Source organism: Hydractinia symbiolongicarpus, chromosome 14, assembly GCF_029227915.1.
Source record: "Hydractinia symbiolongicarpus strain clone_291-10 chromosome 14, HSymV2.1, whole genome shotgun sequence".
NCBI classification, from domain to species: Eukaryota; Metazoa; Cnidaria; class Hydrozoa; order Anthoathecata; family Hydractiniidae; genus Hydractinia; species Hydractinia symbiolongicarpus.
Window position 1 is genome coordinate 14,652,431 of NC_079888.1, and position 23,770 is coordinate 14,676,200.

The window sequence follows — 23,770 nt, forward strand, 5'->3', positions numbered from 1 at the left end:
ATCCAACATTAATCATCCTATTCATCAATTGGTCCGTGAATAGTGGATAAATATGTTATTGTCTTGCATTTTTCAAACAAGGTGCTTACTTCGCCTTGTTTTTCACCGCTGACAGTTTCATTGATCGTAACCTCGCATTCAAAACTTGATTTTGCCAACTAAAAACAACTTTATTTAAATTCATTTGTTTAATTTGGACATAACTTTTTCTAAAATATCTGCTCCCACTTACGTTGATATCACTGGTACTTCGCTTAATCCTTCTAAAAATTAAATAGAAAGAAACTTTAGCGACAAATCTCTAAATAATGCACTGAAACATAGATATTACGTAATGCATCCATTATAGGGTACGGTCGAGTAGCTAGTTACCTCTTATCCTATTTTTTTACTTCATATATGAAAACTATAACAATTATAATTAAAATCATGTTGACGGCTCCTAAGATTCCACCAATTGTAACAACAGTTTTGTTATATTTGCATGAATTTGTGTCCGTTCTGGAAGTTGATGTTGCCAGCACAGAATTTAAACTCCCAGTTGCTTTATGTTTCACCTTTGTTGCTGCTGCTGTAGTAGTAGTTGTTGTTGATGATGATGATGGTGGTGGTGACGGTTGTAACAATGGTGTTTTTGTTGTTGTCGATTTAGGGACGAATGATGATAAAGTTAAAGGGTCTGAAGAAAAGCGAAAAACATAGGTACATCAGGCCAACATTGTTTAGAGGACTTTGCAAGAGATATTAACGTGTACTAAAAGTATCCTAGCTGGGGAAGGAGTAATCCAAGAAGATACAATTAAAGTAGTATAAAAATTTATGAGTTGGAAAGACTTGGACTTTCTCAATCGTTCTTTTTTTGCATCTATTAAATTAGTATAAAATTTGAGTTTATAATTAGATGTTTGTTTGATTTGACTTCAAAACATCATTTTAACCAAATGTAACTGAATCGAGTCCTTTAACATTTCTTATAGATATATTCAATGTTGAATCGGATAAATAATAAAATAAAGAAACTAAAAAAATGATGTGGTTGAAAGTATTAGATAACTACAAAACATTAGAGAACTTATAAACTTTTATTTGAATTCCGTTTAGGGATGGGGCACAGAGACCCAGGGTCAACTTGATTAGTTCGTGATGTTCTTAATGCGAGAAGGATAGATATCTTTGTCTGAACATCATATTGGATAATCACATTTATTTTATTAAATAACAACACAACGTTCTTACTCGATCTTTTTAATATTTCTGAAACGTGACGCGGATTGCGTTATAACGCCGGTTTTGTGAAAGGTGTATCTACAACCCTGGTCATATACTATGGGAAAAATGACAGAATATCATTTTTTTACCCCCTCCCCCCCCCACCCCCCGTCTCACCCAGTTCAATATTGTGGTTTGTATTTGGTTTATTTTCGTTATCAAAGTTAAGTCGGGGATGCAACTCAACATATAAATAGGGTGAGGGGGTGGTAGAGTATGAATTTTTCAAAATTTCCATAAAATTTTGTCCAGGGTTGTAGCACATTTTAATGTTCCTAATTTTTCTAACATACCTGCCGAAGTAACATTTTCCACCATATCGACCTTATTGTACTGACAAGTACAGCTGAAGAAGACTTTGAGCTTGAGAAATTAAATCAGTCGCAGTTTAAGGTTACTTCTTAGACATTTAGAAATATATTTGCAACGTTGTTACGATGAATTCTATACCACCATGCTGACAAGACAACACTGCAGTGTTTTGCAAAATTTTCAACATGAAATAAGCAGAACGTTGTCTAAACAGCATGCGCCTGCTAGGTGGATACGAGTTTGATCTTGATTAGCGCTTTAACTTCTTAAAATAAGAATTAGGAAATTGAAATTCAATAAAATAATCTAACGTTGGTTGAGCTTGCTTATTATTGTCTATTACCAATTGAGACTTGTCATTACATCATCGTTGTTACATCTCTTTGAAAAAGTCTGGTTACATTAAAACATTTGACTTTCATAATGTTAGTTCATTTAAATGTTCTATGGATTTTTTGGGTGGAATGAAGCTTAATGAAAAAAACATCGCGTTGCTACATCTCCCTAACCTTTCTCGTGATCAAATGGCCCTATACATTAATTTGATCAGTGTTTCTAGCTCTACGCACCTGACAATACGGTTAAACAGCTTAATACAGAAAAAATTGTATTTACGGGTCTATGTCAACGTTATTAAATTTGAATTGCCTTTTTTGCCATTCTTCTCCTGTCTAAATGCTTTTTTATGGGCTTATCAATAAGTGATAAAAAGTGTGTTTTGCTTCTTCTTATGGGGCCTCGTGATTATGTCAATTTTTTCGATTAATTAGAATTATATTCTGGGCAAACAATGGTGAAAAATAATTGGCACCAGTTTGTTACCTTCAAGACATACTATAACTGTGACAAATTTTGGTTCAGCTGAAAAATCTTATTACAAGTCATAGAAGAGGGGGAGTGGGCGGATTTCGCAATTGCTAGATTTATAAGACTTTATAAGGTATATTTACAGTTAACTTGCTCCCCCACTTAGTGTGTATAGGATGTTTATTAAAATGGGAGGGATACACAGCTGATGTAACTTTAATAACACACCATGCTCAACAAAATAGAGTTTCGCATTACTAAACATGGCGTGAATCTTTGTCCAAAGATAAAAGACACATATGAAGCATCAAGTGTAAGAGTGTTAGCTCTGACTGATAAATGGGAAGTTGTTCCAACATTTTGGTCAAAATTTTTTACTATATAGTAAACCTAATATCAAAAAGGTAAGTTAGCTTACTCTTATGCATACAAAAAAACTTATGTTCAATTAACAACATCCGGATTTATCGCATTTGTTTTGGCAGATATACAGTAAGGAGTTGTTATCGATTTGTATGATAAAAATTTCTACATCAATACAGTTTGTTTAATAAAGCTCAATACATGTGAATTTGTTATTTTTTATTTAATTAGTTTTATCGTATGTGGTAATTTTGAATATATATTACACATTATAACAATTCACATTTTATTTTTTATTGTTTTGGGTATTCCATGCTCCTCCAAAATTCTTTGATTTTATAACTCTATAATTTAAATGTTAGGATATTCCCGGTTATTTGAAACCATGGTTTGCCTTTGTACGTTGCGGAAATCTTCAAGCCCCAGGGCTTCTTGTTTATAATAATTTTTTGACTTGTGCCTACTAAAAAATGTTAGTTGATGACTTCATTGTGTTTAGAAATGACACACATTCCTAAAATAGGTCATTTTACTAATTTAGCAATAAATTTAAATCTCTCAAGCATAACGGACGATTGTCTCAATCTTGGTTGGTTGTATTTATATATAACTTTTTCTTAATTACTATATGTCAAGCCAATACATCCAAACTAACTCTCTATTAAAAGCGTTTATTCATTTCATTAGAATGAATTAATAGTAATGGATTAATAATACTTTTATCTTCAAATTACAAACAAATTTGCTTAACAGAAGACATCGATACAGAAAGTTCAATTCAATAAACATTATATCACAAAAAAATATTAAAGGGAAAGATCATTTGAGTCTGCAACCGCACCACATAAAAGAATTACGCTTTGAATTCACTGCAGATTGTCTTTGTATATTTGCCTTACTACGATTTATATATAATCATTGGTTCATCAACTAGCAAAATGATTTTTTACTTTCTTATGTTGTGTTTACATACTTGCCACTGCACAAGTATTACAAGAGGTGAGCGGATGGATGCTGTAATGGGAGGATTTGCATGTAGACATACGTGTACTTGTCAAAGTCCCACTGCAACTTTCTTTCATTTATCGAAAGAAGAAAAGTGTATTGGTGCTAATGAAACAGGTTAAATTACTTACACACCTCTCTTATTATGGCAGCACTTGTTATGAAAAAATTATAATACTCTTTACGAATAGAAAAAAACATCAAATACTTCTCGCGGCCACTTTCGCTTGATTGGCGAAAAATTCAGTGAGTAAATTTTCCCAGCCGGCACAAGACGTTTTAAAGACGCCTTTTCTGGAGCTTTTTTGCGCATGAAATATGCGCGCACCCGAAATACGTCTTTTAAACGTCTTTAAAACGCATGTGTCAGACGCGCATTTTAACCCTATTTGTACCGGGAGTGCGCTGAATGAGCGCACCCTTTCACATTTTTATGCGGCTTTTCATGAAAAATTAAGCGACCCGCATGAGCTTCGCAGACTTTTAATATTTTTTTAGGGCGGTTAAGACCGGCAAATTTTTTTTCTGAAAAATTTATGTTTTGCGGCCATTATGGGGCCAATGTCAAAAAAGGCGCAAAAGCGAAAAATGAAATATTTCGAATTGTGTTATATTTTCAGTCTTATTGATGTTAATTAGATAAATAGGATAGATGGTATAGCAAAGAGGGCTTATATATAATAAAAAATATAATTATTGCGTTTGTGACATAAATTACCCCTTTATATATTATTAGTCTAATAAAAAAATTACAAAATGGGACCGAAAAAGGCTAGAATTTCATCTGAGGAAGCCATTCAAAATATATTGAGATTTATTGAAGAAGATAACGTAGACGAAGCTATGGATGAAGAACTTGATGATGAAGATGATTTGGAAGAATTGTGCGGTGAAATTGGTAATATATATAGCTATATTATATATACATATATATAATCTCTCTGTCTAACTTCGCGTATATATATGGCGCATTGGTTGCGAGAAGCAAAATATGTTTCAAAATGTGTGATAATTTATTTTTAGTATTTTTGTTTGTCTCATAGATAAAGAAATAGTTGAAGAAGAGGATCATCAACATGATAACGATGACCGTGTAGGTGATGCTGACAATGATGCGTCCGAAAGTGAAGAGGAAGCCGGAGCAAACCATTTGAGGAGACGTCGACTTACGAAATATCGCTTAGTAAACAGTATTGCTGCCGCTACAAATTTAGAAAATTATAACGTTTTTCCAATACCACCAGAATCAAAGTCTATCCAAAGCATTTTCAAAATAGATAATAAGAAGAAAAATGACATAATTCGTACTTTCCAGAATCAGCCACAAGCTGGAAATGTTGGTCGAAATAATCGTGCAAATGTTATTACTGGACGACAAGGCCCACAACCAAAAGCTTGTGAAACTGCATCACCCCGTTCTGCTTTTGAGCTCTACTTCACTCCTGAAATTGTGAATAACATTTTGTTGTGCACCAACAGAAAGATTAGACGCACTCTGTCCAAACTACCCGATAATTTCTTGACGCAAAATAGTAGGTATTCGTACATGAAAGAAACCTCTGTTGAAGAAATTTATGCATTTATTGGATTGTACCTATATCGAGAACTATACAAACTAAACTGTATATCTGCTCATAGATTATTCTCAAACCAATATGGTCCGCCAATATTCAGCGCCACTATGTCGAGAAATAGGGTTTTTTTTATACGTACAAACCTTTGTTTTGACGACGAGACAACAAGAGATGAAAGATGGAAACATGACCGTTTTGCGGCAATGCGTGAAGTTTTTGAATCTTTCAATTATGAATGCATGTCATGCCTTGTACCGGGCGACTATCTATCACTTGATGAAACCCTGTATCCAATGAGGACACAGATAAGTTTCAAACAGTACAATCCCAACAAACCCGCCAAATACGGTTTATTACTGAAAGCCATAAATGCAGCACGATATCCGTATACATTCCTTGCAGCTCCATATAGCGGCAAACCACAGGGAGATCCAGGAATTTATTATGTACCAGGCACTGAGGAAATAGTAAAATACATGATAAAACAACTATCAAATGTTGTCTCGCTGGCCGGACGTAATATATCTTTCGACAGATTATATACATCAATCCCGCTTGCGCTTTGGTTGTATGAAAGGGATATCACTTGTGTTGGTACAATGCAGATCAACAGGAAAGGAATTCCAATTGAAATGAAAGATTTCAAACAAAGAGAGCCACTGTCCAGTGAAGTGTATTGGCAAAAAGATGGGCCGCTGTCCTTATCTTCATATGTAGTGAAAACTTCAAACGGAAAGAAAAATGTACTCATGTTGTCAACACTAGAACCAATCCTAGGTACAACCAAGGATGATAATTGCCACAAATTGGGGTTATATAAACTATATGACTTTACAAAGGGGGGTACTGATATTGTGGATCAGAGGATGGGGTTTCACACGACGAAGACAAAGTCAAGAAAGTGGACGTTTGTTATGTTTTCTTACATGTTGGATACCGCTCGAGTAAATTCTTCGACGATATATTCACTGAATAAAGGTATTGATCCGCTACAACAAAAGTCTTTTGAATACGCCTTTCAATTAGTCATGGAATTGGTGAAACCAACCATACAAAAAAGAAGTCAAAATGGTATGTTGTCCATCACAAAACAAAAAATAAATCTTGTCTTGGGTAATGCGCAATGTAATCCGGAACCGCGTGCAGCTATTGGTCCTGCATTTGCAGAAACAAGGAAACGGTGTACTGTTTGTCAGGCTGAGAATGCAGGAGAAAATTATTCCCAAAAGAAAAAATCTATTCCGTGTGTCAAATCACTTTGTCAATCATGTGGCAATACAACGTGTCAGGCCCATATGATACAAAAATGTATGTCGTGTTCAAAGAAATGAACGTTCTGGTTTCAGCTGATGATATGAACCTTACTGACATTATTTTACTTCTTTTTGTTTATTTTTGTCATGTTTTATACTAATAGCAGGGTTTTGGTGTAAAAAAACTAATTCATGTCAAAAAACCTTCTTTAGGGACATTTTTTTGAAAAATCCTTATTTTTCGCCCTTTTTTTTCAGCCGCTCATGTTGATTGGGGCAGTGAGAATGTAATTTAGCTTGAAAACATCCAAAGTAGGTGTTTTTTGGTACAATATAGATACATAATGTTACTGTAAAAAAATCAGGTTCACCGCTTTTATGCGAAAGATTTTCTTGGGGGTGCGCTCAATCAGCGCGCCCCTGGGATTTGAACGTCAAAAAAGCCCCGGTACGAATAGGGTTAAAGGCGTCATTAATGCGTCTTTTTCAGGCACGGTCTTTTTCGTTTGTGATAAAAGACGTCTTTAGGTGCATAATTAAGACGCGCATTTTAAAGACGCAAAAAAGATCGAAAAAAGACCGGTTTTTATTTCTGATATAATTGGTCTACTATTTCTCCGCGGGTAACATGTTTAATTACTTCTTTCATGTAAAAACTATAATGCCAATAAAAAAAATATATCTCACAATAACTTGATTTTAAAAACTTGTATTGTATTAAAATAGCAGGGTAAATCTGTATTTATCATTTAAAAGAGTGATTAAAGAGTAGAAAACTTAATTATTACCCCCGTCTGTACAATTTTAAATGTCTGAAGTGGCGGTAACTTTTAAACAAAACCAAGTCGAGAAAGGAAACCGGTTGGTTGCAGAAAGTAAGTTATAATTGTTTTTGTTTTTATTTGCATTATTTATCAAATGAGTTCCGGCAATATGGTAGCCCGATATAGAGCTCGTGTTTTTTCATGAGCACCAAAAAAGTTATCTTTTTAGAAGCGAGTTTGGGGACTAAGAGCTATGGATCGTATGCAGTTAAGGTCATGTATATATATTTATTTTATTGTTAACTTTTTTTACTGTTAAAGCTAGTAGCTATGCTAGCTGCAACCCTGGAAAGATAGTGAAAAATATTTTTTTCCAGGGTTGTAGCTAGGTGTTTCTAGCCAGCTAGTGCAGCCATAAGTCCCATAGAGCTAAGTGTTAACATTAAGCCTTTTACACCCAAAAGCCACCACACCACTCACACACAAAGCCTGTTGATTCTGCGTGACTTGTACAATTGAATTTTTAAACTAAACAAAGTATTTACATCACAAAAAGTACCTGTGTCTTGATAAAATTTCCAAATTAAGATTATTAGAAAGTCATACAAAATGGAGAGAAATATTTGTGACATCTTGCAGCTATTTCTTAAGGCAAAATGACATATACTTTGCCGGTCACAGACACGTTTCTGTAACTTGACCTGAACTAAAAGCTGACGTTTCTTAAAAATTATTTAACTAAATATTTTATTAAGAACATTGATGAATAAATCTTAACATCTTAAATAAGTTTTGCAACTATAACTTGAGAGTGGATCTGTCTGTACTTAATGGAAATTGTCAAGCGAGTTTAAATTTTATCCACAGGCTAGCTATATTTTTAACTAACATTACATCAATTTTAGCTTAGCATTAAATTTATTTCAGAAATGGATAAGTCAAAGAGGCAGAATGAACGACGGAGGTTGCAGCAAAAAGTTGAGGAGTTTTTAAGGCAGGAGGATAGCGAAAGTAGTGATGACATGTTAGATGATACATCAGATATTGAAAGTCAACCACAATTTGATAGCTCCCCAGACATGTCAATTGACATAAACGAAGAAGAAAGTTTCGCATCTTCCTTGTTTTCTTTTGAAGAGGATGTTGTAGAGCCAACTTTACAAGATAATCTTGCTAGCTGGGCCACTAAGTACCAATTAGGTAGAGATTCCCTTAATGACCTTCTATTCATTTTAAGAAACTCAGGACATGATCTTCCGAAAGACAGCCGAACTTTGCTCATAACCCATCGAACTGTACAAAGTGTTGTTTTTAATGGTACGAACAGCTTCTGTTATTTAGGAATTAAAAGTTCATTAATTCAAGCTGTCACATTTATCAATGATCAAATCGATACACTTGAATTGCTGGTTAATATTGATGGAGTCCCATTGTGGAAGTCAACAAACTCTCAGTTCTGGCCAATTCTTGGTTCTGTTAAGGATACCAGTTATGTCTTCCCTATGCTTTGTTTTATGGGAACACAAAACCTGCATCTGTTCGTGAATTTCTTTCTGACTTTATCAATGAAGTTGAAAACTTAACGCGTGATGGTGTAAATTTTGAAAATCAACATTTTACATTTGTTCTCAAAGCCATAATTTGTGATGCTCCAGCCAGATCATTTCTAAAGTGTACAATAGGTCACACTGGTTATTACTCTTGTGAACGATGTTGTGTTAAAGGTGTAAGGTTGGAACACAGAATTGTTTTTAATGATTTTAATGATGCTGACCTGCGTACCAACCACGATTTTTCTAGATTTATCTTTGACGGTACTCATCAAAAAGAACGATCACCCTTAGTAGATATTGGTTTTAATTGTGTTAATGATTTTCCCTTAGATTACATGCACCTGGTTTTACTTGGAGTTTTAAAGCATGTTCTTACTTTTTTATTGAAAGGGCCAAATCTCTGTCGTATTTCACACCAGCAATCAAATATTTTATCTGAAAGGTTAGTTAGCTACAATGAAAAAATGCCATCTAATTTTAAACGCCAGGCAAGAGGATTACAAGATCTTTGTTATTGGAAAGCTACTGAATATCGTCATTTTTTGCTATACCTTGGTCCAATTTTACTTAAGGGTGTCATCGATGCAAAGGTTTACAAACATTTTCTTGCTTTGCACGTGTCCATGTCAATTTTGTTAAATGGTAGTGCTGTTTTAGATTCAGATCTTGCTCAGTATGCCAAAGATCTGTTGTCCTGGTTTGTTCGTAATGCTGCTTTTGTTTATGGAAAGTTGTTTAATGTATACAATGTTCATGCCTTAATTCATTTGGCTGATGATGTCATTCATCATAAATGTTCTTTAGAAGTCATTTCTGCATTCAAGTTCGAAAATTACATGCAAAGTTTGAAAAAAATGGTTCGAAATAGCAACAATCCCATTGTCCAGGTGGTGAAACGTCTTGCTGAAAAGAAGTCTTCTGAAACATCTACTCAGTGCAATAAAATTTTCAAGGGAAATGGTAAAGACCTATTTTTTCTCTCGAATGAAGGTTACGTTTGCGAGATTAAAAAATTTGTTGATGGTGATAAGTATCAGTGTATCATTTTTAAATCCAGCATGCTTGAACCTTTTTATGAAACACCAATCGATTCACGAATACTTGGGATCTACTACACTCGAGGTTTTAGTCATATAGGGAAAGTTTTGAAGATTTTAACACACACACAAGTTGAAAAGAAACTTTTAATGTTGCCTTATAAAGATGGTCGTGTATATTTTCCATTACTTCATGACATCCAGGGAAATAGATTTTAAATAGTTGTTATACCTTTTACAGTTATTAGCATTTTATTATATATATAGTACATGCAAATACTGTCTTAAATTAGAAAAATTGGTAGTAGTTAAGGTTCCAACATACATGGTTAGGCTGTTTTTAGCATAGCAGAACTCTGTATAATCCAATTTTCATCCTCTCTTTAATTTTTTATCTAGCACATGCGAAATATATAGCTTAAAGGGAACCCGAGGAATAAAATGATGTTGGACTTATATTTAGAGCTAAAAAAGTTGGTCAACAGGTCATTTTAAATTTTTTCAAAAAGCTCCTTTCGTTCTCAAGATATTCACATTTAAAGAAATTTAATTATACTCCATAAATTATGATGTCATATTTCAGGAATAGCAAATTTGACATTTCCATAGTATGCTGCATTACATTTACTTGCTATGTTTGCGAAAAACTGATACACAACATTAAAGAATTTCGGAAGCTCTTCTACAGTTTCTTTTTTCATAATCTCCTTTTTTTCTGGTCTTTTTTTTGTGCCCTAGTACTCGTTAGTCAAACATTTTTAAGGCGCAAAGAGGTTAGTTGATTTCTTCTTTACTTAGATTCAGCGTATTCGGAATATTGGTGGGTCCGACTATAAGGACGCCGTCAAACAAACACTTAGCCGGTACGGATAGCTACTATTCACTGTGCAATTATGATTTTTGCTCTTTTACACCGATCGTCAATTGTCCGAAAATTGCCCCTGACTAAAAGGGCGGTGCCGGTCGCAAAAAAGCAAACCAGCGAGAATGAAATATTTAATATTTTTGTTATTGTTTTTCTGTTTGTTTATTCCGCTCCACAGGATTTGGAACTGTTAGTCTTTATTTATTTATCACGAGCATTTATACAGGATAGTCATTCAAAAACTACCGTAGTTTGTCTAATTTAACATGCCCTCTTATTAACACGCATAGGCCATTTTTAGCAAAAATTGTAGCCTTATAAATTTTTAGCCTTTTTTAACGCGTGTTTAGTTTCGTTCCAGTTTCTATTTTATTTTCCTTTAATTATTAACGCGTGAAAATAATTATTTTTATAATTAGAAAAACTACGGTATTTTAACTTGTAAGTATTCGAATATAATTAGCGATTCTAGACTCACATTATTTGGTTCTTAATCTATGGGTGAATTCAGACTGAGTGCTAAGCCTCAACGTTCTTTTAAACTAGGTTCTCATAAAAAGAAAAACGTGTAGTAACTAACTAATTTGAGCAAATACTAATGTTTAACTGATGTGAATAAAATTATTGTAAATTTGTTGATAATATAGAATTATTTATGATATTTATGATATTAAAGAAAATATTACAAAAAGATAAAGTTATACAGTTTTACTGCATTTATAACCCCTCTAAGGACAAAGGTTGTTTGAACAGCTTTCTAGAATGACTTTATTTATGAGTTTACGTCTTATTTGCCACTAAAAAAGACGCACAAAAAAGACGCAAACATTTAAGACCAAAAAAGACGCACTTAAGACGCATTTAAAAAAACGTCTTTAAAAAGCATTACAAAGACGTCTTTAAGACTGCGAAAAAGACGTCTTTAAGACGCACAAAAAGACGCCATAATGACGCACAAAAAGACGTCGGAAAAGCGGACATTTATGACCTAGAAAAGACGCGTTTAAGACGCATTTAAAAGATGTCTTTAAAACGCATTTTGAAGACGTCTTAAAAACTTTAAAAAAAAGACGTCTTTACGACGCACGGAAAAGACGTCGTAAAGACGCATGAAAAAAGACGTCAAGAAATCGGACATTTAAGATCAAAATAAGACGCCAAAAAGACGCACGGAAATGCGTCTTAAAGACGTCTTAAAGACGTTTTTTTGCCGGCTGGGTTGCTATAAGCATACTTTATGTCCACATTCTTGTAGGGACAGACAGTTCACTTCACCACTGTGTAGCCCAGATTTAGTAAACACTTTGAACCTACAAAAGTATAATAATATGGAATTTAAGTGCAAACAATCTGTCTTATTATTTTGTTCTTATAACTAACTTGTGCTCAGGTAACTTAATTATAAAATTGCAAGCAGCACAAAGCTGTTATAACTTATTAATTTTACTTTCAAATAAAGATGTTTAATCTCCAAAATTGCCTTTACTACAAGTATAAAACAATCGTTTAATAAATAGATTTGCCTAAATAGCTTTAAAAGTGCCTTTTAAAATACATACTGAAGCTTGAAAAAACTTAAGTTACTAAAAAAGAATAACAACAGGGGAAGTATTTTCATGCACTTTTCAATTTATTCCTGTCCCTTTCCTCTCCTGAAAATCTTGTCAACTCTGATGCGATTCAGTTATATACCACAAATCTTTTTTGAAACAAATGTGCACTTTAGTCTGTCGAAGTTGGCCAATTTGCTGATAGGGTAGACACAAACAAATTGAGAGCAACAAAAACAGTGATACTCATTTTAACAACCCTAAACATAAAAGTACTTTGACAAAGCTAATCGAAGAAAGCTTAATTGACGCTTCTTGGGAAGTATTGAATGTTTACCTCGGGAGCGGGCGTAAACGAAACTGATTGAGTGGTATTGGCCAGGCTTATCCAGCTGATGACTGAATCCATCTTTAAATCATAAACATTTATCTTACTAAGGAGGCCTTTAAAAGTTTAATTTCACAGCCTTTATTTATTTTAAGAAGATGAATTGAAAAGGTTGTAAACTTACCTATTATATATACATTTGTGTCGTAAAAAATACAAAGATTAAGATGGGAAAAAACTCGTGAAAGAAAAAGTGAATAAAGAGATTAGTCCTACAAGTTTGGCAAATATTTGATTTGATTAGAGAGTGGATCCGTATAATTAGGGCAGTAAGTAATTACAATTGTTCGTTTTTAATAGCTAAAATAATTTTAAATTTTTTTTCTGTTTGTGCAGAAGTGAAGAAGTGACGCAACTTGAATAACACTTAATATAATCTATCAGAAAACAGTAAATGAATACATGCTACCGAGATAAGTAAAATGCTACATACTAAAACATTACTTACAGCCATTGGCTTTTTATCAGGTCATTAGACTACACCAATATAAGATTGCGGAGCAGGTACGGTTCAATGAGCCATAGTTGGACCAGAATTATCCAAGCAAACCAAAAAACTGTCGTGCAGTAAAGCTTTTAAGTATTTTTAAATGATGCAGCAATACGGATAAAATGTAATTATACTGGCAAAATCATGCTCAAACCATTACAAAAAACTCCCAAATATGGTACAGCGATTATTGGGTACTTTACTTTTCGCACAGTTTTTTACATATTTCGCACATTTAACTATGCTGTTCGTTAATTAAAGACTCGACAATACGTGTGAAGTTAGTTAAAAAGTCAAGGCATCTTTACTTTGTCTGTGTTTTAGCGCAGTAATAACATGACCTCTAACTTCAAATGCATTCACTTTAAACTTAAAGAATTGAACAAAAATTAAATCCAGATGAAGTAATTTCACTTTTTGGTGATACCAAAAAGAATAATTTGTAAAAGAACAACTTTAACTTTTTCTTTCCGGAATGTATTAGTGCATTAAATCAAAATTATTAATAGATATAAATGCGCGAAGTAGATTTGGGCCACATTTATTCCTGTGTTATTAGCAATGTAATTATCAATCAACAAAATTTAGCTACCTAAACAGATATCAATATCTCTGAAGTCTTTATAATGAGAAATCAAATTCCAAAAATTTACATGACCTAACAGAAAGAAGGTGGAAAAAATACATTAATGCAAAATATTCTTACAAACAGTAATGAATGCTAGTCCACACTTATAGGTAGTCGTTTTAAAATACAATGTTTTGTTACAAAAACAAACAAGCGTATTTCCGAATAAAACAGTCATCCAAAAATTACGTTTGGGCACATTTGAGTAGCAAACGTTTTCAAGCAATTTAGTTTTATTTGGTCCTTCCGTGCCGATACGGAAATCCGATGCATCTATTACAGGATTGTTATGTATCTGTTAAATGGATATAATTTTTTCGAAAATAGATCCAAAAGTGAAATGACTTTCATATACAATTACCAACCCGCAAAGATTTTTCTTTTCTTTTTTCATTCAATCGCATAATAGCAAATTGAGACTTCTTGGAAGCGATAGAAAGGCTTTAAGTTTGTTTTTGTTTTTTTATGTGTAAAACAATGTTACTAACATTTATCCACCCTTTACTAAGTTATACAGTAATAACAGGCAAAAGACGCAAGAATGCGTTGTAATCACTTGTACAGCAGTTAATCAGTCCTGCTGGAAGCAATTATTGTTCTCTTATGTCTCGTTAAAGCAATTCAAATTATATAGTAGAAAACCTTTTTTGGGTGTGATCCTTATGCAAATAAAAAATTTTTTTTACTAACGTAGGTATTAATTACTGCTAACCGGCAAATATTGAAAATGTGTATATTTTTTAAACGAACGTATTCATACACAAACTTCATATGCTAAAAATAAATAAATAAATTAAAGACGTGTATAACGAAGGGTTAAGAACATATCACAGTGCGTTAAAGATACCGCATAAATATATAGCTAATGATTTAGCTAGCTATATATTTATTAAAGATGATACAATCAGAAATCACATAACTATTATGTGGGTAATTGCCTACTCAAAACGCAATTACCTTTTTTTTCCGACTTCCCGGGGAAAAAGAGAAAAAGCTGCCTTGTTTTTTAAACATGTCGAACCTGGCCAATAATTTTGGATATCCAATTGCATTTTCTTGAACTAATGTTTGTGCGTTTTCTTAAGCTTGTATTACGACATATTCTATTGTAGGATGTTCGTTAAAAGTGGATGGATATACAGCTGATGTACCTTTAATAACACACAAAATGCTCAACAAAACAGAGTTTCGCATTACTAAAGATGGTGGGGATCTTTGTCCAAATACGTTAGGTACACATGAAGCATCAAGTGCAAGAATGTTAGCGCTGACAGATTCTTGGGAAACTGTTCCAACATTTATGTCAAACTCATTTTCATATAGTATACCTAATGTGAAAGAAGTAAGTTAGCTATTTGTAGTATATTGATAAGAAGACAAATATTCCTACATATCAAACTTGAATATCTTAAAGGATTTTTTGTAGTAATGTGTTTAGTTGGTTCGTAAATACTACGTTATCACTACTTTTACAATTTCAGATAAAAGTAACATTTCATACAATATGGTCTGGCTTGTTGATAAAACTTGAAGTCAAGTGTAAAGCAAGCAATGGAAACGAATACACACCACGTGGAAACTGCGTTCTATTCAAATATGAAGGTACAGCAACGTGTAAGTAGAAATATAGTATCAACTAGCATTAATTATAAAATAATGTTGCTCTTTCTGTTCTTTCTACAAATAAGCAATGCTAAAATTTGATATTACCGGAAGGTAAAATCCTTGTTTTTTCTTTCTTTAACGATACCTAGCAATTTAACATTAAATATGCTATTTAAAGGCGTATTTAAATTAATAAATTTTTTTAGAAAATCACTGAAAATAATAATTAAAAAAAAAAAAAATAAGACGAAGCATTTCAAAGTTTGATTCCAAATTCAGTGTTTCTAGAGACTCTTTTTTTTTGCTGTTGATATCACATAAAGGCGGGATGGAGGCAACTTGAAAAGAAGGCAAAAACGCTTTGCATCTCGCATCGATAAGCCCGTCGAAATAACCCACTTAGGCAGAAGAACAATAGGAAAGAACCGTTAAGTAAAATTTGATAAAGTCGGCATGAACACGTAAATGCACATGCATGTTTGGAAATTTATTTACCCGTTGTTAGTTATGCAGAAGTAGTAACACTGATCAAAATAGATGTATGTAATGTATAGAACATGTGCTTTGGACAAACGAGTAAGGAGATATAAAGGTTTAAGTGTTTTGCTGACGCCAAAAAACAACGCGCTGTTCCTTGTATCGAACTTCGTTAAATCTAAAGAATATTTGTAGTATTTATTATAACATATATAGAACATTAATATAAAGTAAAATAATGGCAGTCAAATAGTGATCACACTTTTTCAAAGGATGTAACGACAATGATGTAATATTTTTAACAGTGTCTTCATTTGGTAATGTAATAGTATAAGATTAATTTAGAATAAATTAGAATAAGATTAATTTATTGCAATCTTTCGCTTTTACTAACTGCTGTTCCAAAATGTCAATGCGTTCAATATAAAAAAAATGTTTTCACCTAGCAGACGCATGATGTTTAGATGATTTTATACTTAATGTCACTTTTCGCACATTATTCAAAACACCGCAGTGATATCAATTCAGATATGTTGGGTATTCTTTATCAAAAAACATCTAACATATACAGTGACAAACCCCTGAGAAATAACCTAAAACTGCGACTAATTCAGTTTCTTGAGCATATAACGTTCTTTAGCATCACCTGTTCAATACAATGAACTGTAACATTTTTAATTTGCAAGATATGTAGGCAAAAAAAACCTTGTCAAAATGGGCTAGGTAAACAGTATATATTTTATGTCTAGTTCTGTACGAGAATTGATTAATAAAATGAGTGTTATTATCTAATATGTTGATGTTTGCGGAAATAACACACACGACCTAATTAAGTTGACATCAGCTTTTTGTGTCCATTTGTAGCGCCGGGTTTGTTGTCATAGTTCCTGAAATGAACTTAAATAAAATTTTGTAAGTTTTCTAACGTTTTGAAGTTCTCTATTACTTTTCACCGCAATTGTTTCCAGTTCCTTTATTTTACGATTTATCCATTTCAACAATGAGTACACCTATAAGAAATGTTTAAAGGCTCAGGAGGACGATTCAGTTTCGCCATTATCCCTAATGCAGTTTCGGCGTAAAATCAAACAGGAATCTAATTTACTTATTAGATACAAAAACGAGGAAAACGTTTGAATTTTTATACCATTTTAAATGTATCTTGTTGGATTCTTTGAACACGATGACTATGCTTTATGCAGTCAAGAATCTTTTTGTCCCAGCTAATATCTCTTTTAAATTCCTTTAAACACTATTTGCGCAAAGTATCTATGTTGTTTGTATGCTTTTTACAGATCCGTTAACTTTGTCATCATTCGACCCCAAATCCAAAACAACAAAAACACCAACAAAACCAGCAACAAAAGCAACAACAACAACAACAACAACAACAATACTAAAGCTACCAACAATACCAACGAAATCAACAAAAAAAATAACAACAACCACAACAAAGGCTTTAAATAACGTAACTGGGAGTTTAAGTTCTGTGCTGACAACATCCACAACTGCAACGACGGAAGCCAGGTGTAACACATTGACTTCTTGCGAAAGTAACAAAAAACTTGTCATAGCTGGTGTAACTTCAGGAGCCATTAATCTGATCTTGATTTTAATCGTCATAATTTAAATATGCAAAGTAAAAAAGCTGAATCAAGCGTAAGTACTTGACCGTACTCCATAATAGATTTATTACTTAATGTCTATGTCCCAGTAAACATAAAGGCGTTTTAAAGACGACTTTTCTCGTCTCTAACTCGTCCGGACGTCTTCCGACTAAAAAAACGTCTCAAAGACGTCTTTATTTGGTCTCTGTAAGACCAGTAAAATCTCCTTCGAAATAAACGTCTCAAAGACGTCTTTATTTGGACTCTGTAAAACCAGTAAAATTTCGTTCGAAAGAAACTCCTCTAAGACGTTCTTAATTGGTCTCTGTAAGACCAGTAAAATCTCGTTCGAAATAAACGCCTCAAAGACGTCTTTATTTGGTCTCTGTTAAACAAGTAAAATCTCGTACGAAATGAATGTCATTATTACTTTTCATTTTAAAAATAATTTCACAACAAACAAATAACGTAGTTATTTGTTTGCCCATTCGCAATAATTGGCATAAACGTTTTTGATATTTCTGAATTTGTTAGAGTAGCCAAAAATTCGAATTAAATTTGTATAAAAACGGAAACATTTTACAATGAAAACAGCTTTCGAAAGATCACATAGAATAAACTTGACGTTTACTTTTGAACGGAAAGGCATATTGTGCTCCATATTGTGTTCGAATTGACGAATGTTCGGATTATCGGAAGTTGAGAAAAAACAAGAATTTTGATAAACTTTTAAAGGTTTTATGCTAATATAACTTTATTACAACTGTACTTATTACAACTTTTTTATAAAAATCTTTAACTTGGTTTGCTTGGCGGTGGGCAAGGCCTCCAAATTCCTTGTAAACTTCATTTTATTGGAAATGCTAATTTAATTGATGCAATGAAATTGAAACGTTTTTTTATTTTTTCATAAGATTTTATTTATCGATACACAAAATTTCGAAATTGTTCGAATTAGCGAAGTGTTCGAATTAGCGGAGTTCGAATTAAGCAGCTCAAAACAAGACTTTATTAAATCAAACTCAAGGGACTTGGCAATTTGTTTGAAAGAACGGAAAGTTCGAATTAAGCGGCATTCGAATTAGCAGACGTCTACTGTAAGTATTTTTTTTACTTCACGCGAAAGATTATGCTACGACTTCTTTTAAGTTAGTTTTAAATCAAGGGAAGCTTTAAATGCTTAATTTTAGCTTCACTATCCCTTTCCCTTCAAGCGCACGTTACACATGCTCTAAAGTTTTAGACCTATAAAGTTTGTTCTTGAGAAAAAACAGTAGCTACTTTAAGGTGGATTTTCACGAAGCGAATTGAACGGCGAATTCGACGGCGAATTTTTTGGCGATTTCGCTTTTTTAATGTTCACGACAAAATAAATTAGACGCCGAATTCATTGTTTACATTGGTTAACCGCGTTCTCATTGGTCTAAAACTTGTAGCGAAACCTTTAACTGAGAAAAATTAGGAACTGTTTCTACTTTTCAGCGAAGCGAATATTTCGATGCAAAATCATAACAAACAAAACTGCGCATGCTCAGATACAATTTGCCGTCGAATTCGCCGTTCAATTCGCTTCCTTAAAGTTCCCCTTTATATATTGGTGTAATGACTGAAATGCATTTTATTAAAGGGTTGTGTGGATAAAACGTCAAAGAATAAACATATCATCCAACGTGCGCATTATTACAGACATATTTTACAAGCAGGGCTCAGACCGAAGTGTTATTGATTGGCGTAAATATAATGACACTGTCGTTCAAGACAACGTTCAAAGATACTAACTGTTTGTTCATGGTCAACAATTTTGTAGTATTACACCGTATATTTTGTGTTATGTGCGATTTTTATAAGCAAAACAGCAGTTTAGCTTAATGCAGCTTAGGTTTTTCTGTTTTAAAGTTTTCTGTTTTTTAATTTTTTAGAACAAGAAAGGTTCCCGAAGTAATAATTTTGCCGTCGTTGTTGTTGCTTATGAAAAAGCTTATATGATATAATATTTTATTCTTAATAAACTGTTTATTTATATAAATGATAGAAATACAAATTTTCTATTAAACACTTCATCATTGTTTTCCTAAGCCTTTTCTGTAAAACGTCTTTAAAACGTCTTTAACACATCTCAAAAAGACGTCTTTTTTACGTTTCTCGAAGACGTTTTTAGGCGTTGAGCTTTTAGACGGGTCAGAGACGTCTTAGAGACGTCTCATCTGGTCTTTAAAAGACGTTTTAAAGACGTGTTTAAGACGTTTTATGTTTACTGGGGCACAAGACATTCTGTCGATTAATTTTGATATTGTTTAGGCTATTATCAATATATCTGTTTTTGATTTTTTAGAAAGATCAAGCAAATTACCAATGTTAAGGTAAGTGCGGGAAAACATTATAGAGATAAATTTACAACTTCTCTCTCCTTATTTTGTAAACTATTATCTGTAATATAATATTAACGATTTTGTTTAGGTAACAGAACCAAGTTTTGAATATGAGTATCCCGAGGTTAAATTAAGTGAAATAGTCAACGGTGAAGAACAAGACAATGTAAGCGCGTTCTTTGACAGCTATTTTGAAGTGACAAAATAAAATTAGGGATTACATTAGTCATTCTATATACAATATGTGCTTCTTTTCAGTGCAGAATTATTCCTCTGCAATCATACCCAGTGACACCATAGATATGGCCTGCTTTAATAAATAGTTTATTTACCTTAACATGGAACTACGAAAAGTGATTTATCAAAAAAAATTGTCCGTTACTCATAACGCAATCAATGAATATACTATGATAATAATTGAATTTTGCAGAAATGCGTTTTCATGCGCACTTTGATTATTTAAAGTCTACACAAATGTAAGCAGAAATCTTCCTCCTTTTCTTTTCATGCTGAATTCCCATAAAATGTAAAAAGTGATATCACCCATGCGTCGTTATTGCTAAGCTTAATCAAGTGTAAATTCTATTGACGTATAGCATTAGACTATTTATATAAACTATCGGGTGACAGAAGTACGAAACACTTGAAAAATAACAAATGGAATAATTAGGAAGAAGAACAGTTTATGCGCAATACAGTCTTTTTAGACATAGACAACAAACAACAAATGGACAATCAATATGTTAACAAAACAACCTTTTCCTATTCTTCAGCTCTTTTGTAAATTTTGCACAAATTCACACAGTAAAAAAACATATCAACTGAATTTGTAGTCGTAATTTTCATTGAAATATAAATATTGGTAAGTTAACAAAAACAAAGTCCTGTTGTCGTCATAATATTTTGTTGTCAGCAGTTTAAGTTCCTTGAGCTTCAAAGGCTTTTAATGGCGGTTTAAGCACACGGGTGACCTTTACCCGACAACTTAATGTAATCTTCCAACATAACACCAGAATTCCACTTTTTTTATTTTATTTTAGAATAAGCAGGGCTGTCAAGATGTGCAAGACAACAAAAATTATGCGCTATTGGTATTTGACAGCAAAGAAAATGTTACCTCGAATTATACTCCCCTATCAAAAGTTAACAACGGAATTCCTATGAATAGAACTATGAAAACACCATAAAGAAAATTTCATCATCCCCAATTCGTCATTTGTATTTAATAGTATGATATAATATGAACAAGAAACCGAGGCTGCTTTACCACTGACACTAAGGCAACAGATAATAAATTTCTTGAAAAAAGAAAAATAAATCGATACGGCGCCATAATTAACTCTCGTTGCATTTTAAACACTCTCGCCCACGGGTGTGAGTGGATTATAATATAATCGAAATAATATGTTTTGGTACTAATTTTATTTGGCAAAGCTTTTTAGGAAAAACTGTCTTTTCCCATGCAATGAAAATTTCGTATCTCTTAATTCGCTCTATTTGGTCAGTATGTCATTTTGATATCATTGATGTTACAAATTGAAGATAGAATCATGGAGCACGCTTCATGTAATCATTGGTATATCACCTTTATATCCAATCCCTTTCAGTGTCCATCCCGCAATAGAATAGATCATGAAACATTTAAAAATTGAAACATTGGTATAGTATTAATAGTTAACAAGTTGGGCGAAAATGCTATTCACGTGGCAAGTAAAAAAAGCAAGTGTTAACCTTATAAGTAAAACATCAATCATGTTGTCAATTTAGCGTTATATCAACCTGTTCTCCAATAGTGAATGTGTAGTAACAACTTGGTCCTGATAAAGCGAGATTCAATCAGTTCTATTATAGTTCAAAGTTTCGAAGTTGTAAACTTTTTAGGTATTTTAAACCACGATGGGTATTTTTTACAAATGTTGATGTCCCAGGTTGCTTCTAATAATAACTTCCTTCTCTGCAAGACATATATACAAGCCGACTCTCCGAACATGTGAAACATACTTATTTCTTGTGTGTCCTTGTTTCTGCTGTTTAGAAAGATATAACATATTTGTGATATCGAAACATTCTTCGCAGCTACGTTTTTACCTTTTTTTTAACATGACAGAAGTGAAATTTAAAGGGACTTTTACTAATTGTCACCATCATGTAAATATTATCATCCTTCGTTGATGCAATAACCTAGTGTGCACCTTTTGTTATTAGTAATTAGGAGGTTGTTGATATAAGCCCGGTTAGCAAGCTGGCTCGTTTACCGAGATCTCCCTTGTTACTCATACTCCTCATATTTTTGCACATCTGTTTATATGGTCATATATAATAATATCATGTACATTTTAGAAAGTAAATTACCTTAATTGATTGACATGTTAACTTTGTGTTTATGATCCATTCTTGGTTGTTAGACGTTACAAATCGATCTCCTTCTTCTATATATTGTCTGCATAGCTTACATCGTCCGTCTTTACATTTCAGTAGACCAGGGAAGGCAGGATTTCTTTCTTTTGTTAATAATCGTAATAGACTTGGTGGGTGTCGTTGAGCAAACACTATATTATAATTATTAAACTTTTCTTTATTTTTTTTGTTCTTTGCTCTTTTAACATTATTTTGATTCGTATAGTTACTGTAAAATATTGAAACAAACGGTATATTTACTTTCTTGTGTTTCATGGCGGCGGGACTTTGTAATTAAGCGTTATATATACCCTTTTCTGCAGAAAATGTGTAAGACGAAACATGAATATATGACCGAAGGAACCTTGCTTTAGGTCGTCTAAAGGCGCATTTAATATTCAACTAGATTTCTTGCAGAACAAAGCATGCTGTTGAAAACAACTTGCTCATTAGCAGAGCAAGATTTATATTTCTTCATGCAAAAGGGGGTTAGTGGGTATGCAGGATCGGCTATGAGGTACTTAGGTATTTTAAAGGCTTGTATTGATTGATAAACCGTAGGTATCGAATTATTCCTCAACTTGTGATTTACGCTTGAGTTTGCAAATACTTTTGCATCATGAACACTGCCTGGTCACATGCATTCTACACCCATAAAGTAACCTTGGTAGTCACAAACAGCTTGAACATTCAATAAATAGTACCGAAATAATCCTGGAAGTTTTGCACCGGACACTGAATTGGAACATGCGTCCCATCAATTGCTCCGAAAGATTGTGACATTTCAAATTTTTTTTCAAATTGTGAGAATTTCCTCCTAACTTCATCTAAGATGAGGGGCAAATGAATATACTTGGGACCAACTTGTCTAGCTATAACTCCACAAACTTCTGCAACGACTTTCGAAACAGTAGAAATAGCTACACCAAAACTGTTTACTGTCATGCTCAGTGATTCAGTGTCCTTCAAATAATACAGAGTTATAGTTAGTTTTTTCTCACTGGTGAGAGCTATGTAATTAGGTGATAGAGGATCTGGAGATAAGAAGCGATCTACTTCTGCTAAAAGTTTGTTGAAGTCGTTTTGAGATAGGCGGAAATTTTGTCGCCAAAATTCCTCAGGTGATACACTAAGTAACACATTTTGCCACCACAATTCAGTGCGATCAGGCTTGAACCAGCTACTGCGTTTTTGTCTGCACCAACGTCTTTGCTGAAGACGTTTATTGTTTGTCAATCATAACACCTTTTTCATATCATCGTGACACAAATAGCCTGTCTCTGCTGACTTTTGATAATTTCTGATAGCTACTACTATCACAAATTATCAACTACTATTGAAGTTGGCATATCACCAAGAATATATTTGATAAACTTGCAATCAATATAGGCAAAATATATGTTTGTTTATATTTCGCCGCCAAAAATACTTTCGTTTTTAAACAGACAAAAACTTGA

General features: G+C 33.1%; 1 protein-coding gene across 1 annotated transcript; it reads left to right on the top strand.

Annotated features, from left to right (window-relative positions):
• The first annotated feature begins 4,512 nt into the window (after positions 1–4,512).
• On the top strand, positions 4,513–6,879 carry LOC130625210 (piggyBac transposable element-derived protein 1-like). Its single transcript, XM_057440271.1, has 3 exons — positions 4,513–4,654; positions 4,800–6,638; positions 6,842–6,879. The coding sequence occupies exons 1-3, from the start codon at positions 4,513–4,515 to the stop codon at positions 6,877–6,879; spliced, it is 2,019 nt and encodes a 672-aa protein (XP_057296254.1).
• Positions 6,880–23,770: the final 16,891 nt, after the last annotated feature.